Here is a 19,360-nt window from a genome sequence, read left to right as displayed (position 1 = left end):
GAAGGCATGCTCAGTGGTGTGGAGGGGTCTCCGCTTTGCATAGGGAGGTCACCGGTTTAATCCTTATAGTTAATTATAAGCTCCCAGGTAGCAGGTGGAAGGAGATCACCTGCCTGTCCACTGTCATTGTACACCGCAGGCGAGAGCTTTGTGCAGAGCAAAACACTCGTTCCTCCTTTCCGACAGGAAGTGCCTTATACTTAGAATGCTCCCAGGTGAGAGACAGGAAGGTGCATCCTTCTCTGTGGGGTAAAGGTTTGGCTACATCCGTGAGAGGGGACTCTATTCTTCTAGCTCTTTTCTTCGTTCAGCCCGGACACTGAGGTCCAGCTCCAAGGGGCTTCTGGCGGTTCCCTCACCGCGAGAAGTGAGGTTACAGGTAACCAGACAGAGGGCCTTCTCGGTGGTGGCACCCGCCCTGTGGAACGCCCTCCCATCAGATGTCAAGGGGATAAACAACTATCTGACTTTTAGAAGGCATCTGAAGGCAGCCCTGTTTAGGGAAGTTTTTAATGTTTGATGTTTTGTCATGTTTTTAATATTCTGTTGGGAGCCGCTCAGAGTGGCTGGGGAAACCCAGCCAGATGGGCAGGGTATAAGAAATTATTATTATTATTATTATTATTATTATTATTATTATTATTATTACAGTGGTACCTCGGGTTACATACGCTTCAGGTTACATACGCTTCAGGTTACAGACTCTGCTAACCTAGAAATAGTACCTCGGGTTAAGAACTTTGCTTCAGGATGAGAACAGAAATTGTGCAGCGGCAGCAGGAGGCCCCATTAGCTAAAGTGGTGCTTCAGGTTAAGAACAGTTTCAGGTTAAGAACGGACCTCCAGAACAAATTAAGTACGTAACCAGAGGTACCACTGTACACTGTTCTCCAGAGTTTCCCAGACAGGCAACATTCACAGGGCTACCTGAAGAAGCCTTCTGAGATCATGCAGGTGTTCTGTCCCGCTGAGCTCCAGGCTCCCTTCGGCTGGGATCAGCAAACCAAGCGACTTGGCTTCCCTCCTTGGATTCTTTTCTTTTCTTCCTCAATTCGAAAAACATTGTTTGATGACTATGCGAAGAATGCAGAAGGGCAGAGGGAGCCAGATCATAGAGGCCAGGAAGAAACTCAGACCTAACTTAGAAATGCATTCCATCTGAAGGAAGGATTGTATAGGCATAAATCACTTTTTATTTTTATTTTTTTAAAAAAGAATCAAGGCGGTGCCCCCTTTCGTCAAGGCTCAGAGCCACTGTCTCCAACCTGTTTTCACTTTTTTCCCTGGCCTCGTGTTCCCGGCAAGATCCCGCCGCTACTCTGGCGTAAGCGATTTTTGAAGCTTGCAGCTAGCTAGGTCGTTGCTGGAGCAATGGAATGAGGCGTTCAAGCCAAGCCCGGGTTTCCTAGCTACCAACTGGAGAGCCAGGACAGAGGCACAGAGGGAGAGGAGGTTTGTTTTTGTTTAAAGAAAGAAGAAACTTTGAAAAGAGGGGGGGAGTTTGTGAATCATTAATGGGAAAGTTGCCCTCGGCGGCCAAGGACACTATGTACGGCGAAAAAAAACCACCCACTTCTAAAATTATCGCTGGGTTTTTGTTTTTTTGTTTTAAAAAAGGGAAAGCAGGGAGAAAGAAGGCTGTGTTTGGAAACATGTTTGAAAACAGACGTAGAAGTCTGGGCTCCAGAGCGGGGAATCCCCTCAGCAAAGTTGTGCTCAAAATCCTATATAAACACAAGTCAGCGCAGCGTGCGTGCGTGTCTTTAAATGCAAGCGATGCTTTTTTAAGGCTGTCAAAAGAAAAGGTGCCACGAGCAATTGGGTGTGTGTGGTTTATTTTTTTTAGGGGGGGAAATATTTCCCGGTTTTGAGGAGGTGAAGTCAGTGTGTTGAAAGGCCGGTTTTGCATTTGCATTCATCAATGGTTAATTTGCAGGGGGTGGGGCAGGGATTTCATTTCCTGCGCAAGTATAAGGACATCAGAAAAGCCCTGCCGGATCAGGCCAGGGGCCCATCTAGTCCAGCAGTGGCTAAATGCCCCTAAGAACATAGGAATCTAGATAGACTGCCCCTGGAGCTGGAAGTTCCACAAAAACATCTGAAGAGCCCGGCTACTGGCTCTGGCCCATCTAGTCCAGTATCCTGCTCTCATAGTGAACAAGCAGCCTGTGGGAAACCCCAAGCTGGACCAGGTCCTGAGCACAAGAGCCTTCTTCTCCCTCCCTGGAGTTTCCAGCAACTAGTATTCGCAAGCATTACAGCCTCCGAAAAGTGGCTCATTTGAAAGATGCTTGGATGAGACAGTCTCTGCCAAATCCAGATGTTTGGGGCTACAGCTTCCATCAGCCCCAACCAGCGCCGGGTGCCGGGAATTGTAGTTCTCTGAGGGGTAAACCAGAGTTCCTGGAATTCTTATTGTGTGTTTTGAATGTGCTTTAAAGGTAGGGCATGCACACAATGCGCAGAAGGGCTGTGCCCTGAAGCAAAAGCAAATCTGCAAAGTTTAATTCAGAAAACTAGAAAGATGAGAGAGAGGTGCCCTAGATATCTAGTTGACATAAGTCCATTATTCACGGCCAGCATTTTCCAACCTCTTGGAACATTTAGAAGAATCTTTTAGAATAATTGTCTGTGGGAAATGGGCAGCATCCGACATCATTTCCTATGGTTCCAGCGCGGGGTGGCGTGACCCAGCCTCAAACCCCCACCACTCAACACACACGCCCCCACCCCCATTCACCCCGCCAGCGGAACCCCCTTCCTCCAACCCCTTTCAGCGTCGCAACGCCAGAGAAACCGACTTACCCCTGGATCCTGGTGTTGCTTAATTTTAAAAGACGTCTTGGACATGGACAGCATTGCGACGTCGCTTTGTGACCCATAAAAAAAAAATCGGTGCGTGCGTGGAGTATTGATCTTGCAAGGGAGGGAGGGGGCGTGCAAGAGCCGGCGAAGGGGTGTTGGTGTGTGGATGTGCCTTCAGAGTCAAAGCGCCAAGAGGGAGAGGAAAACCCCTCTCCAATTCCCAGGGAACCCGGTGCGCAAAAGGATGCAGTTTCAGGGCGCAAGGTCCCCTCCGCCCAGGTTGTCTCCAGAAGCCCCGCCCCTCTCCAAAATAAAAAAGGCGTCTTGTGTTCCTTAGTTTGGCTGCAGGTTGGCAGTGAAGGGGCCTCCTTTTTGGGATGGGGGGGGCGGGCGGCTTGGCAAACTGCCTCTCCTGGCTCTGCGATGTGGGGAGGAAAGAAGCGCAGAGGCGATCGGGCTGGTGGAGGGCGCGCGTAGTGAGGGCTCCTCTTTCGCCCCCCGCAGCTGCAATGCGCTTGGCTGGGCTTCGTCCCCCTCCCGGGTCTGTCTGTCTTCCTTCCTTCCTTCTCCTTCCTTCCTTCTCTCTCCCACTGCTGCTGCTCTGCCGGTCCCCCTTGCTCGCAGATGCGGATGGAGATGCGTGAACGGTCCTTGGCGAATCCGACACCCTCCTCTTTCTTCCCCGGCGAGCTTGGGCGGGTGAAACTGACACGGCGCCAGCTCCTCCTCGGCGTGGGGAAAGCAGGGCAGGCTCCTCACCAGCAGCGGGCCCACGTGGCTGCTTTAAAGGAGAAGCGCTCCCCTTGGCAAGGCTCGTCCGGCAGCAGCGGCGGCCCAGGGAAAACCCCCCACCCTTCCCGGGAAGAGGCGCAAGGGGGAGCTGGTCAGCGGCACAGACTGCAAGGGGAGGACCCTCCAAGCCAGGGAGCGGGTAGTCAAGCCAGTCGGAGGCAGGGATGCTCAGCTCAGGTTCCTGCCTTGCCACGGGTTAGGCTAGATGACTCTTGAGTATCTTCCCAACTCTGCAATGCTATGAGTCAATGAATGCTAAGAGCCTGTGCCCCATTTAGTCCAGCGTCCAGAAAACCTGTTGCCTGTGGGGAACCAGCAAAGCAGCCCAAGAGCACACGTCCCACCAGTGGTATCCTGCAACTGGGATTTGGAAGCACTTTTCCCTCCCAGTTGTGGTGGTAGAGCACAGCCACCATGTCTAGTAGCTGTCAATAGCTTTCTCGCCCCCCGTGAAATTGTGTGATCCTCTTTTGAAGCCATCCAAGTTGGTGGCCATCGCTGCCTCCTGAAGGAGCGAGTGCCATAGTTCCATGAGCCTTGATGCCTGGTGCCTACTAGCTGATGCACACACTCTGGCCTGCTTTTGGGGCTGTGGCTGAGTGGTGGGGGGGGGCAGCCTTCTGGAGGTGGGGAGCTGGCCAAGGAACTGAAATTCTGGGCCTTTGTGGGAAAGGGGCATGTTGGTGGGGGCCATGTGAAGAAAGGCTCCCTCCCTGAGAGAAGCAAAGCTACAGGAAACCAGGCAGAGGGCCTTCTCGGTGGTGGCACCCACCCTGTGGAACGCCCTCCCACCAGATGTCAAAGAGATAAACAACTACAGTGGTACCTGGGGTTACATATGCTTCAGGTTACATATGCTTCAGGTTACAGACTCTGCGAACCCAGAAATAGTGCTTCAGGTTAAGAACTTTGCTTCAGGGTGAGAACAGAAATCGTGCTCCGGCGGTGCGGTGGCAGCAGGAGGCCCCATTAGCTAAAGTGGTGCTTCAAGTTAAGAACAGTTTCAGGTTAAGAATGGATCTCTGGAACGAATTAAGTACTTAACCTGAGGTACCACTGTACCTGACATTTAGAAGACATCTGAAGGCAGCCCTGTTTAGGGAAGTTTTTAATGTGTCACATTTTGATGTATTTTTAATCCTTGTTGGAAGCCGCCCAGAGTGGCTGGGGAAACCCAGCCAGATGGGCGGGGTACAAATAATAAATTGTTGTTGTTGTTGTTGTTTGCCTTGCCATTTCTCTAAGCTGGTCTGTCACCTCTCAGATGCAGAACGGTGTTTCAGGTGCCTGCCCAGGAGACCTGGCCAATTTGGCCATCTGACTTGGGATCTCATTACCCCACTGCCAGGCCCCCTATCCATCTGAGCCCCAAGAGTAAGTGGAAGAGCAGCAACTCCCGGAGAGTAAGGCCCGCTGGCAGCACCGCAGGGCTGTCGTGTTGCAGCTGCACGAGGAAGAGGGAGGTAGGGAGACATGCTTCTCTTGGGCGCCCTTCCTTCGCCAAAGGCCAGGTCTCATGCTGTTTATTTGGGTGGCGCTGAGGACGACCTAAGGCCGGCCCCGTCTACCTGTTCGCTCAAGGTTGCAAAGGAGGCCCCGTGACAAGTGAGATTCTTTCCTCCTCACACACAGAAGTGAAAGGCTCTCGCTCTGCAGCCGCCACTCCCTGCCTGGAGGGTTTCATGATATCAAGGAAAGCGGCAGGGATTAAGCGGGGGAAGAGAGAGAGAGAGGAATGCATGATGAAATGTGGCCCGGCAGCTTGCTTCTTAAACCTTCAGCCACTTTTACGGGATTGGTGGAGTTCCAGGATGGAGTCAAATATCAGAACATGCAGCAAAGTGGTTCTTTCCATTGACTGGAGAGAGAAGCCTTTGGGTAGCCTTTGGGGCTACCTTTGAAGGTGACCCGGAAACTACAACTAATCCAGAACGCAGCAGCCAGACTGGTGACTGGGAGCGGACGCCAGGACCACATAACACCGGTCTTGAAAGACCTACATTGGCTCCCAGTACGTTTCCGAGCACAATTCAAAGTGTTGGTGCTGACCTTTAAAGCCCTAAACGGCCTTGGTCCAGTATACCTGAAGGAGAGTCTCCACCCACATCGTTCTACCCAGACACTGAGGTCCAGCTCCGAGGGCCTTCTGGCTGTTCCCTCACTGCTAGAAGCTAAGTTGCAGGGAACCAGGCAGAGGGCCTTCTCGGTGGTGGTGCCCTCCCTGTGGAACGCCCTCCCACCAGATGTCAAAGAGAACAACAACTACCAGACTTTTAGAATACATCTGAAGGCGGCCCTGTTTAGGGAAGCTTTTAATGTTTGATGTATTACAGTATTTTAATATTTTTTTTGGAAGCCGCCCAGAGTGGCTGGAGAAGCCTAGCCAGATGGGCGGGGTATAAATTTATTATTATTATTATTATTATTATTATTATTATTATTATTATTATTGCTTCATTTGCTCAGTCAGGCAGCACCCAATCCATCAGGCTGCATTGGTGGCAGAGATGGGAAGCAGGGTTCATTCCATACAGCTCTGCCTGAAATCATTGAATTCTAGAGTTGGAAGAAAGTTCTGCAATGCAGGAATACTCAGCTGTTTCCTATGGGGATCAAACTTGCAACCTTGCTGTTATCAGCAACATACACTAACCTACTGAGCTATCCAGTCTCCCAATGCCAGCTGATCTTCATGAGAACTGCTTTTTTCCTCCTCTGCCCTCCACGTGCTCTTTCCTCTTGTGTGTCATTGTCTTTTTAGATTATAGGGTTGCAGGCGGAGACTGTCTTGCTCGCATGGATTGTTTATACGGCAATTTGGGGCATCTTTTTTTTTTTTTAATAATATTTTTATTAAGGAATTTTTTATAACCACAGAAACATAACATAACAATACAATAAACACAACAAATACATAAACACACAAAAACGAAAAAAAAAAAAACAAGTATAATTTCATATCTTAATTTCTTATACCTTTCTTCTCCGACTTCCTCATGCCACCCTTTTCTGTATTCCAAATTCTAATCAATTATTCAGCAAATCTTCCCTTATTTTAATTTAATTTAATCTTCCTTATTCTCCTTGTCTTAACCGTTACTAATAGTAACCATTTACTTTCTAGTCCAACATCATTCTAGCTTTCATTAATTTTATAATATTTCTTTAAATAGTCCTTAAATTTTTTCCATTCTTCTTCCGCTGCTTCTCTTCCCTGGTTTCGGATTCTGCTCGTCATTTCTGCCAAGCCCATGTAGTCAATCACCTTCATCTGCCATTCTTCCAGAGTGGGTAGATCTTGTGTCTTCCAGTACTTCGCAATGAGTATTCTTGCTGCTGTTGTGGCATACATAAAAAAAACTATATCCGTCTTTAACACCCCTTGGCCGACAATACCCAAGAGAAAGGCCTCTGGTTTCTTAGGGAAGGTATATTTAAATACCTTTTTCAGTTCATTATAGATCATTTCCCAGAATGCCTTAATCTTCGGGCACGTCCACCAGAGGTGAAAGAATGTGCCTTCCTTTTCTTTACATTTCCAACATTTATTATCAGGCAAATGGTAAATCTTTGCAAGCTTGACTGGGGTTATGTACCACCTATAGATCATTTTCATAATATTTTCTCTTAAGGCATTACATGCCGTAAATTTCATCCCGGTGGTCCACAACTTCTCCCAATCAGCAAACAAAATGTTATGACCAATGTCCTGAGCCCATTTAATCATGCTTGATTTAACCGTTTCATCTTGTGTATTCCATTTCAGCAGCAAATTGTACATTTTTGACAAATTCTTAGTACTGGATTCTAACAATTCAGTCTCCAATTTTGATTTTTCCACCTGGAAGCCAATTTTACTGTCCATTTTAAACACTTCATTTATTTGATGATAGTGCAACCAATCTCTCACCTTCCCTTTTAATTTCTCAAAACTCTGCAATCTCAGTTTGTCCCCTTCCTTCTCCAAAATTTCCCAATATCTTGGCCACTTCGACTCCATATTTAACTTTTTAACTGCCTTAGCTTCCATTGGCAATTTGGGGCATCTTTTGGCTGAGGAGCCTGGTACAAATTCTCTAAATAAACAAAGCAAAAAGCTACATGCGCCTGATATCGCCTATCCATCCATCATCTCATATAAATAAAGGCAGAAGTCAGAAGTGTGGATGGAAACACAGCCAACTTTTGAAACGCGGACGTTTCTTCATTTTGCAATGCAAAAACACAAACACCAGGGTGTATGAGTGTGTCTGTGCAAAAGGAAAATAGCATACAATAATGCAATTTACCTGGGCAAAAATGGATTTGCAAAAAATGTGTGGTTTAGGAGAAACTCGCCCTAAAATGTGGGTGAAATATCATGAGGACTTTTTGCAGGGGCAGGGATTGCAAGCAAATTGCAACTCATAGAGTTGGAAGAGACCCTGAGGATATCTATTCCAACCAAATATGCAGCTGTCCTGTATCAGGATCGAACCTGCAACGCTGGCATTATCAACATCGTGCTGTAACTAGCTGAGCTATCCAGGAGAACTTGCGGAACTTGCGGAAATCTGGAAAACTTCAGGTTGTTTTTAAAAAGAAAAGAAACTGAGAGAATCTAAAATGGACAGATTTGCCCATCGTGTTTGCTCAATGCCCCTATGAACCTAGATAGACTGCCTCTGGAGCTGGAGGTTCCACAGGAGCAGAAGAACAACCTGCTATATCAGGCCGGGGGGGGGGAGGCTCATCCTGTCCTCACAGTGGCCCAATGGGAAACACTTGAGCAGGATCCAAGCACACAATCCCTCTCTTTTACACCTTTGCCCGAGAGAAAGAGAATGAAATGTCCTTCTGAACTTCTTCTTTCCAGATTGCCTGACAGACCCTCATAAAAAGAAGAAAGCACCGTCTGGGTGAATCACCAGCTTCCCTTGCGGAAATTTGCTTTTTCTCCCCACCCTCTTAAAAGACAAATTTAGCTCCAAACTAGGGGAGAAAAAGACTGTGCTCTGTGTTTGTATTATTTATGGCTTCTCCCGTCTCAGGGCCTCGGGGCGCCTTCTGTCATGCAGAAGACATTATCAGAGGGCACATGAGGTGCGCCGTGAAAGTGGGTAAGAGAAAGCACTCCCTGCGTGGGTTTCTTTTTTAATAGCTGGGGCAGGAATGAGGCGTTTCGGGAAGGAAAATAGCTGGGCTGCGGGTTCGAGTGCAATGAGGAGGAACAAAAGCAAAGGGGGGGGAACCTTTCTACCAGAGCGTTAGCAACTTAGGAACACAGCGGCATGAAAATGACACCTTTAACTGAGCCAGAGCAGTGGCCCACCGAGCTCAGTACTGGCTACACTGACTGGCAGCAGCTCTCTCAGCAAGGCCACTGAGCTGCAGGCCTTCAAAAGGAAGTGAGATCCTAGTCCTCATGGTTCTGAATAAAAGGCATAGCTGCCAACTTACAGATTTGAAAATAAGGGACCAGCGGCCTCAAAAATAAGGGATCAGCAGCCAAAATAAGGGATTTTCAGGGCACAGGTATGTTCAACTTCTGAGCCCCTCCGAACCAAAGGCAGAAAGCCCAGCCGGCAGCCAAACGAAGCCTCAAGTGGTGGTTCCCACAGCGCAGCAACCCGGCAAAGGGGATGCAGCAAGGAAAACCACCGTCACCTCCGCTGGGAAGCGCTGAGCAAAGGCGAGTCACCAGGCAACGCGACCAATTTGATCGGCACAAGGCATGCAAGCTCCACCCCCCCCAGTCGTTCTTAGACTCCTTACTGGGTGAGCAACGCAGCCAAGCAACACAGTTGGAGCCTCCCTCCTCCCTGGCCAGCAGGGAGGGAGGGAGAGGAGCTGCTTCCTTTGAAACCCAGGAAATTTAAGGGACATCATCAATAAGGGACAGCAGCGGGACACAGCGCTGGGATAAGGGACTTTCCCACCAAATAAGGGACAGTTGACAGCTATGATAAAAGGGATGGTTTAAACATGGACCTGCATTGTACCGAGTCATAACACCTTTTTTCTTCTTCTTTGGCGATCCCTCATAGCCGAGTAAGATTGTCTTCCATAAACACAGTTTTAAGAGTGAGTCTGTAAGTGACTGTGGAGGCCAATTCTGGATCCACACGTCCTTCCACAGTGGGGACGTAGGTTTCCGGGCGGGAGTTGATCATGGTGAGAGTTTGCCAAGCGTGTCTTCCTCTTAGCATGTTTCTCCCTTGCGTCCTGAGTTCGAGTGTCTTCAAAACCCATGACACCTTTGGTAAAGGCTGTTCTCCAACTGGAGCGCTCGCAGGCCAGTGTTTCTCACTTGTCGGTGTTTATTCTGCATTTTTTAAAGATTCGCCAGACCACCCCAGTACTCGCCCAGCCCTAAAACTGGCATGGCAAATGGATAGTAAGGAGAGCCCATAGGATCAGAGCGAAGGCCCATCGCCGCCCAAGTCCTGTTTTCCACCACAGCCAATCAGGTGGCTCTAGGAAGTCTTCAGGTATGGTGTCGACTCCAGTTGCCCACTCTAGAGGACAGCAACGCCAGCAGCAAGTCCTGCTTTGCCCCCTGGCCTGGCTGTGAGATTTCCAGGCTCAGAGGCTGGTTCAGTGGGAGAAACTGGATCTCAGCGTTCCTCAGCAACCAGAACAACTGGTTGATTCAGTCCTTCAGCCGAGAGGCAGAGAAGAGAAATGCAGAGCTTGGCTCCTATAAAGCATCGAGATGTCATCTGTTTGAAGAGGCAGGAAACATGGGGACAGAGAGTGCTGGAGGGTGGGGGGGTGGCCCCAGCCCTCAGAAAAGCCACTCGTCTGGAGCCAGAGGCTGGAAAACCTTGGAGGTTAAAGAGATTTTTTTCAGCTGGGAAGGAATTTCTCACCCTCAGAGGGAGAACTGCCCTTGTGTACATTTGGATGGGAGACAAATATATTTGGGGCAGGAGGGAGGAAGCTAAACATGTGGCTCCAATCGATGGCGAAACGTGGGTTGCCCCCCAAATTAGCCACATTGGGAGCTGGAATTAAAGAGGCATCACTCATCCAGCTCTATTGATGGGTGACAGGCAGAGTGGATAGAGAAAAGCTTTGGCCCTTCTCTTCTAACGTTAAGAACTCCTTGACGTTGGTTTTTGTGTTTTGTGTACAGTGGTACCTCGGGTTAAGTACTTAATTCATTCCGGAGGTCCGTTCTTAACCTGAAACTGTTCTTAACCTGAAGCACCACTTTAGCTAATGGGGCCTCCTGCTGCTGCCACGCCGCTGGAGCACGATTTCTGTTCTCATCCTGAAGCAAAGTTCTTAACCTGAAGCACTATTTCTGGGTTAGCGGAGTGTGTAACCTGAAGCGTATGTAACCTGAAGCGTATGTAACCCAAGGTACCAAGGCGCTCATCTCGCTTTACTGGCCGAGGGAGCTGACATACAGCTTCCGGGTCATGTGGCCAGCAGGACTAAGCCGCTTCTGGCGAACCAGAGCAGCGCACGGAAACACCGTTTACCTTCCCGCTGGAGTGGTACCTATTTATCTACTTGCACTTTGACGTGCTTTTGAACTGCTAGGTTGGCAGGAGCAGGGACCGAGCAACGGGAGCTCACCCCGTCGCGGGAATTCGAACTGCTGACCTTCTGATTGGCAAGTCCTAGGCTCTGTGGTTGAACCCATGCCCCAAGGGTCTTCTACTACTCCAAGTTAAATGCAGCCAGGCGAAACCCACAGGGGCAAAGTGGAGCCTCCCCACTCATAAGCAGTCTACCGTCAAAGGCAGGGGACAGGCAGCAGGGGAGTGCCAGTGCCTTTTGTCCATGTTGGGGGCCCCACCCCACCCCACAAACAGGATCTAGCTGACCACTGCTGGAAACAGGTGTTGGGGGAGAAGCCCATGTCTCACCTAGAAGCCAGGGCAGTTCTTATATGTTCTGATACATTTCCTAACTCTGGTTTCCTCCAAAAATTATCCAGGGCTGTTGCATGTATATTTTATGGGTTGTTGTTGCTGTTTGTTTAAAAAAAAGTTAGGCAGTAGATAAATTTTGATAAATAAATTTTTAAAAAATGTATTCTAATGAAACCTGGGATTCATTTGATGAGGGATTGTTGAAAGTTGTCCTTAAATAAAACAGCACAACAAACAACATAGCAAGTACCTCAGAAGGTTGTGGACTCTTCTTCTTTGGAGGTTTTTAAACACAGGTTGGATGGCCATCTGCCAGGGATTCTTCAGCTGTGATTCCTCAATTACAGGGGCTTGACTAGATGACCGCTGGGATCCCTCCAAACCGTACAATTCTATGATTATTATCTACCCTGTATTTTGTAAAGTTGTTTATCCACTATGCATTTGAGTATCGCTGTAAGATGTCAACACCCAATTTTGCACGGTGGAGCCTGAAATCAAAGAACAGGTTTTCAGCTATTTAATTTTGGGGGGGATAAAATTGGATGCCATTTCGAATCAAGATGGCGGACTGAGCCTTTCAGAGCTGCACTGATTTCAAAACTGCAGATTTGTTTGGGTTTCTTAGAATTTTCGATCGACACCGAGTAGGAGACAAGGCTGCTAGGAATCATCAGAGTCTTCTATCACCTTCGCTCTCCATCACAGGAATTAAAAGGACAAGCGCACAGCCTAGATCTTGACCGAAAGGGCAACCTGTCATGAGAAATCACAGAGACTTTATGGGATTAAGGCCACATAATTGGCTTGAAGCGGCCAAACGGTGTGAGCTTCACATCTTCTGCGAGATGGAAGAGAAAGCCGATTGGGCAAACATCGCTGTTTGTGATGGGAAGTTAAAAGAGGAAGCCAGTGGTGTGTGTGAAATTGTTTATTGTGTTGTTTAGTCATTTAGTCGTGTCCGACTCTTCGTGACCCCCTGGACCAGAGCACGCCAGGCACTCCTGTCTTCCACTGCCTCCCGCAGTTTGGTCAAACTCATGTTCGTAGCTTCGAGAACACTGTCCCACCATCTCGTCCTCTGTCATCCCCTTCTCTTTGTGCCCTCCGTCTTTCCCAACATCAGGGTCTTTTCCAGGGAGTCTTCTCTTCTCATGAGGTGGCCAAAGTCGTGGAGCCTCAGCTTCAGGATCTGTCCTTCCAGTGAGCACTCCGGGCTGATTTCCTTCAGAATGGATAGGTTTGATCTTCTTGCAGTCCATGGGACTCTCAAGAGTCTCCTCCAGCACCAGAATTCAAAAGCATCCATTCTTCAGTGATCAGCCTTCTTTATGGTCCAGCTCTCACTTCCATACATCACTACTGAGAAAACCATGGCTTTAACTATACGGACCTTTGTCAGCAAGGTGATATCTCTACTTTTTAAGATGCTGTCTAGGTTTGTCATTGCTTTTCTCCCCCAAAGCAGGCGTCTTTTAATTTCTGCTGTCACCATCTGCAGTGATCATGGAGCCCAAGAAAGTAAAATCTCTCACTGCCTCCATTTCTTCCCCTTCTATTTGCCAGGAGGTGATGGGACCAGTGTGTGAAATACCAAACCATATCTGTAAAGAGGCACCCTAATTTCAATCCAGAGACCCATCTCTGCTTGGGGAAGGGCGCTACACTTGCACAGGAGGGTAATAGAAGAAAAGTCAACCCTTTAAAATGTTCCCATCCTCCTTCGGTTCCATCACAGAATTGTAGGTTGGAAGGGACCCCAGGGTCATCTAGCCCAACCCGCTACAACAAAGGAATCACAGCTCGAACCCCCCAGACACTGCCAGTTAGTGAGAACGGTATTGAGCTGGATGAGGCCAGGACGAGCAGGAGGACACCCCAATATTTGTGTGTGTCCAATTTGGAGAACACCAGGAAAGTGGGGGACACAAAAAGCCAGGGGTGTTTTCTTACCCTTGATGTGGGGTGAGGCCTCCCTGAAGAAGGGAACCATCTCACATTGAGAGGCCTCTGCAATATGAACACAACAAAATGTTCCTTCCCGTGTAACCAGAGCCCAGGGAAAAGCAAGCAACAGAAGACCTTGGCCTCCTGCAGACGCGTTTCAAGTCCCAGGCAGGTAACCAAAGATTGCATTTGTCTCTTGGTGTGGAAAAGCAGGGGACGAGATACAGGGAAAAAAACAGTGTGTGTGTTCAAATCAGAGGTGGGGAACCTGTGGCCTTCTCGACCTCTCCTCACTGGTCCCCCTTTGGACCCAGAGCAGTTTTTGCCTGGCTGGGAAAGTGTCCTGGAAGTCGGAAGATCCCTCTCCAGATACAGAGAGAGGGGTGTGTGTGTGTAGGAATCAGCTGAAAGTACAAGGGTAAAGTTTTATTAATTGCTCTATTTTTGTACGTGGCCCTCAGAAAGTTGTCTAGAAGGAAATGTGGTCACTGACTGCGAGAACTTGTGAAGGCAGTATATAAATCAAACAATAATAGGTTAATAAAATAGTAATAAAAAGGTTCCTTTTGTCTGCTTCAAACGACTCAAATGGCTTGAAATTCCTGCCCCCTCTTTCTGTTTGGACCAATTGTGTTATCATAATCTGTGCAGGTCCAGCTCTGAAGCAGCGATCTCTTGCCAAACCCCAGAGCAGCATTTCTCAACCTTGGGCCCCCAGCTGTTATTGGACTACAACTCCCATCATCCATAGCTAGCAGGACCAGTGGTCAGGGATGATGGGAGTTGTAGTCCCAAAACATCTGGCGACCCAAAGCCAAGAAACACTGCCCTAGAGGATTTGAGCTGAGGGTTTGAAAAACACCAGTCTAATTCTTGCAGTGATGGGATTCCAAGATTCCTCTTGCTTTTAAGATGATTCAGATGTTCCGGCATTTGTCTCTGACCTTTAAAACACGTCCCAGGACTGGGTTTGGGCTTCCACCACGCCTATCCAGATCCAAAAAGGCGTTTCCCAGCCCTCAAAAGCAGAAAGTGGAAAATAAGCAGCCGCAGATGAGCAGATTGGATCGCTTTAATCTCGGACCATTTTAAAGCCCGTTCCATTTCTTCCTAAATTCGGAGGGCCCTGACCCATCTAAAAGGAGTTGCAGCGAAGCCCTGCTGCAAACAAGGACCGCAGCTGGGTGGGTAGGACACCTGCTTGGCATGTAGAAGGTCTCGGGTTCAATCCCCAGCCCCTCCAGGTCAGGATTGGGAAGATGAATTTCTGAAACCCTGAGAGCAGCTACTACTCAGTGTAGACGACCCTGAAATACGGGACCCCTGTGCTAACTTAGTTTAAGGTCCTGATCCGATGACCGGGCACCTGCTGTTTCTATGAAGGAAGGCCCTACCATTGGGCAGAATGAGCAGCTGTAAGCTTAGCAGGGGACACAGTACGAAGGATGCCCCCAAGCTGCCTACTGCCCTCTGGTGGAGGGGAAGACCCATCACAGTGTTCAGTCACCAGCCTGGCCAGGGAGCTTTCATACATTGAATTGGGTGTGTGTGTGTGTGTGTGTGTGCACTCTCTTGACCTTTGGCCTCTGGTGGGAAAATATAGGTCAAAAGGTAGAGGTAAAGGACTCCTGGACGGCTAAGTCCAGTTAAAGGTGACTATGGGGTTGTGGTGCTCATCTCGCTTTCAGGCCGAGGGAGCCGGTGTTTGTCCACAGACAGCTTTCCGGGTTGTGTGGCCAGCAGGACTAAACCGCTCTGGCGCACGGAACACCGTGACAGAAACCAGAGCGCACGGAAACGCTGTTTACCTTCCCGCCGAAGTGGTACCTATTTATCTACTTACACTGGCGTGCTTTCAAACTGCTAGGTAGGCAGGAGCTGGGACAGAGTGCGGATTCGAACCGCTGACCTTCTGATCAGCAAGCCCAAGAGGCTCAGTGGTTTAGACCACAGTGCCACCCACAGTGCCACTATAACCTCAATTCGAAAAAGCAAAACCCACACAACCCACTGGATGGTGCTTCTAAACTGCTAGGTTGGTAGGAGCTGGGACCAAGCAACGGGAGCTCACCCCTTCGCGGGGATTCGAACCGCCGACCTTCCGATCGGCAAGCCCAAGAGGCTCAGTGGTTTAGACCACAGCGCTACCCGCGTCCCTTTGGGGAAATATACTGGGGGACTGTCCCAGGGAAGGCTCATTAAGACGCTCCCCGCCATCTGCAAACCACAAGGGCTGATTTCTATGCTGAGTGCTTGAATGCAATGCAGGGGGTCAGACTAAATGACTCTAATGGACCCTTCCAACTCTATGATTCTTTCTGTGCCCCGGAGGCTCCTCTGCTGCACACCAGTGTCCCTCCCTATGAGTCACCGGGCTGATTCACAACATGTTAAAAACAAGCCAAGCAGAAATTATACACTGTTTTAAGTGAGACCGGACAGCGAGCGACCCCTAGTGTTCAGTAAAGGCACTGCAGGAGCAAAGTAAATAAAAAGTTGCCCACACCGATATATGTTTAAATAAAGTTGCGGTTTCTTTAAAAATAGTTTTTTTTTATTGTCAACAACAAGGGGAGAATTAATTCAGGTCACTTCTCGGACAACTAGCAGGAAAAATAAAACCCATAAAAGAGAAACCTTTCTATGGAGACTCTACAAGCTGGTTAAAGTTATACCCTGGACTTTTTTTTAATTAATCCCTTGGAACAACAACAAAAAAACAAACAAACCCCACAGTCATTCTCTCTCCCCCTCCTCTCCAGGAAAAAAAAAGCAAATTGAAAAGAAACTGAGACAGAACCTTAAGAGTTAATGAGCTCGCATAGAATAAACGAAACTAAAAACCGTTGTCCAATGAGGCTCTTTTTTTTGCTGTGCAAAATGTATTGTTGTGCATATTTCTATATATATATATATATTTATATATTTTTTCAAACGTTTATGCCTCTAGAGCAATGACAGTACTTGGGTTCATTCCAACCGCTTTAACCTATTTGGGGAGGGGGGGCGGAAAGGGAGGGACAGTCCAGCGGATGTCCTAGCATAAGAAATGTCAAAAGCCACAGCTTGGGGTTCACCCCATTTCCTTCCTTTGCACAAGAAAGCGTGCAAAACTGTGTTTTTGTTTTAATTTCCAACCCCAATCCTCCTACCCCCCAAAAAACCCAGTGGGAAACGTGTGGCCAAGGTGTGGCAGAACCACTCCTGACCACCAGAGGGGGCTGGACCACAATCAAACATACCATTCTTCTGGTGCCCCTTACAAACATACACAAACACAAACCCCTAACCTCACCTTTCTACAAAAAATGTATGTTTCTGAAATGAAAAGGTGCTTGGAAATTCAGACTGCTTAACTCTCCCTCTTGCAACCTAGCCTTTTCTAAAAAGTAAAAAGGGGGGTGGAGTGTACCATAAAACATTTTCATTGTAGTTTTCAGCTGCCTAGGCAATGGGTTTTTAGGGGGGGGAAACAGAAGGGGTTTGCATCAGTTCAATAAATAAGACGTCTTTTTAAAATATTCCCTTTTAAGGAATGAAGAATGAGGTTGGGGTGGGAAGAGATGTTCGCCATAAAGGAAACAAGATGGAATATTAGAAAAAATTTTGATTTATTTTTTTAAAAACTAAAGCCAGTCAGACACAGCTACACTGATTCAGAGTCCCGAGTATTTGAAAGTTAAATAATTAGAATTCATCGTGACGTCATTAAGGCGGGAAAGGCTTTGGAATTTGGGCGTTAGTTTGCACTCTGGTGTTCACAGAAGAAAAATACTTTTTTTTTTTTTAGAAAAAGCAAACTCAAAAATTCTTCAAGTTCATTTCTCCCCTTGATTTTTTAAAAAGTACTACAACCTAATTGCAGAAATAATATTACTAGTGAAATAAGACCAGACACAGGAGACCAGTGACTAACCATTGAGGCGAGATCTCAAGAAATTATAATTTGTGAGTTAGAGGGGGGGGGAAGGGCCGTAAGACACTTGTTAGCCCTACACAGAGTAGACCCCTAGAAATTCATCCGTGTCGACTAGTTTAGGTCCATTAATTTCAAGAGGGTCTAAGCAAGGACTTGGGTGGGTGCCAACCATGCTGTCCTAACGCAAAGAGAAAATGAATGGACATTATCCTAACTTTGGCCTTAAGATACTCTAGCAGATGGGAAACATGGGTTACTATTAAAATGAAAAAATGACTTTTTTGGGAGGGTTTTTTTTCCAAATGACTGCAAAACCTTCCACGAGCCAATCTTCCAACCTCGCTATTCCCCTTTTCCAGACTACATACATACATGTATCCACCTTTAATGGCCTGATTCATTCAGAGGGGTTTTCGTTTTAAATACAGATCAAACTTTGCAAAAAACAACCACCACCACCCTCCGTGAATGCTCCCGCTGGCCAACCCCAAAGCACTCAAAAGCGGGCAGAAAGATGACAATAGATGCAACCGTTTCATCCAAAAGCCCCAGGAAAATATGCTTGGGCAGGCAGAGGCAAACTCAGCCCTCCCGATGTTTTGGGACTACAACTCCCATCATCCATAGCTATCAGGGCCAGTGGTCAGGGATGATGGGACTTGTAGTCCCAAAACATCTGGAGGGCCAAGTTTGCCTATGGTTGTCCTTGGGAGATGTTTTAGGGGGTGGAAAAGAACATGTATACACACACACAGACACACACAGCCCACATGTGTCACGAGCAAAGAAAATTTGGCTACTTCCCAGCTAGGCAGCGATGCCTTTCATTTTAACTATGTGCGTTATGGAGCTGTGAGCACAACTCAAGGCGGCCTTCCTTCCAAGGGTTTCTTGTCAAGCACCCAAATTGTTTACCTCCTGAAATAAAGGGAGGAGGAATGTCTGCGGCCCTCGACTCCCGTCAGCTGGCACAACCGAGGGCCAGAGGGTTATGCTGGCTGGAGGGATGAAGGCTCTCCATCCTTCTCCTGACCCTGGAGTGATATCTTTTGGCCTCGCAGGTGCCGCTGAACTACGACTCCCAGGGGAGTTGTAGTTCAGCCACATCCGGAAAACCAAAGGCTCCTCATTTTTGCACAGGCCTTTGCCTCTTCCATCGGAGTGGAGAACTGCACACAGGGAGTCCTGCGCCCCAATAATTCATCTGCTATTGCCCCCCACTCCAGTCTTCTGCTAGCTCCACGCAGCCACCCCTGACCGGGGGAAAATACCCCATCCGCTCTGAAATCCATGAAGATTTGAAATTGCCAGTGGACACCACCGTAGCGAAGGGGACGGGTAGAGTAGAGCCTCTGTCCCACATGGGGTGGGAAGAGGACCCTCCCCGCAAAATCCCACTCCCCTTTCATACGAGGCAGCTGAGCCCTCGACAGGCTGAGCCCGGCGGTCTGTATGGGCACAATCCTTTTTGCCCCATCCTCTAAACAAAGCCATGAAGACAACCACCCCTTTCCCGTTAAGGCAGTGCAAAGGAGCTAAGAAAACTACCCGAGTTTTGTTTCGTCTTTTGCCCAGTCGTTCTGATTTTTTTAAGTACACTTGCACTATCCCTCTTGGTCCTACCCTGGCAGCTTTGGAGTGGAAAAAGAATTGCATAGTTTCGGAGACTCGTCAGCGAGTCAGATGTACCTCCCCACCGGACCCCGGATCCTGCCTGCTTTACGGCCCCCCGCTCTTCGCTTTTCGCCGGCTCCCGCTCAAACCCGTGTCAGGCGGAGGTTTCCCCTACCCTGGGGAAATAAACATTCGCATTGCAGCAGCGACGGGGAAGGAATTTTCTAAAAACGCCATAGATTTCCAGGGGCTGGGGGGGGCAGGATTTGTGGGGAAATGGGGGGTCATTTCCCTCCCCCGCCCCCCAAAACGAGAAAAATATAGTGTATAGTTAGTTTTCTGTTTTTTACATCCCTCCCGCCCGCTACCCGCCCCTCCCCTCTAACACAAATGTAGAGCCCTGTTAAAAATATATATC

The 19,360-nt window shown here is 48.3% G+C and overlaps 1 protein-coding gene across 1 annotated transcript in view; it reads right to left on the bottom strand.

The window, feature by feature from the left end:
• Window positions 1–3,622, bottom strand: part of MTMR11 (myotubularin related protein 11) — a 38,432-nt gene extending 34,810 nt beyond the window's left edge. The window contains exon 1 of the mRNA XM_053369383.1: window positions 2,806–3,622. Coding sequence (XP_053225358.1) covers window positions 2,806–2,859 — 54 coding nt within the window. The 5' untranslated portion in view covers window positions 2,860–3,622. The remainder of the gene's footprint in view (window positions 1–2,805) is intronic.
• Window positions 3,623–19,360: the final 15,738 nt, after the last annotated feature.

Source organism: Podarcis raffonei, chromosome 16 (genome assembly GCF_027172205.1).
Source record: "Podarcis raffonei isolate rPodRaf1 chromosome 16, rPodRaf1.pri, whole genome shotgun sequence".
Classification (NCBI taxonomy): Eukaryota; Metazoa; Chordata; class Lepidosauria; order Squamata; family Lacertidae; genus Podarcis; species Podarcis raffonei.
The sequence above is the reverse complement of the archived record's forward strand: the minus strand, read 5'-3'. Positions and strand labels throughout refer to the sequence as shown.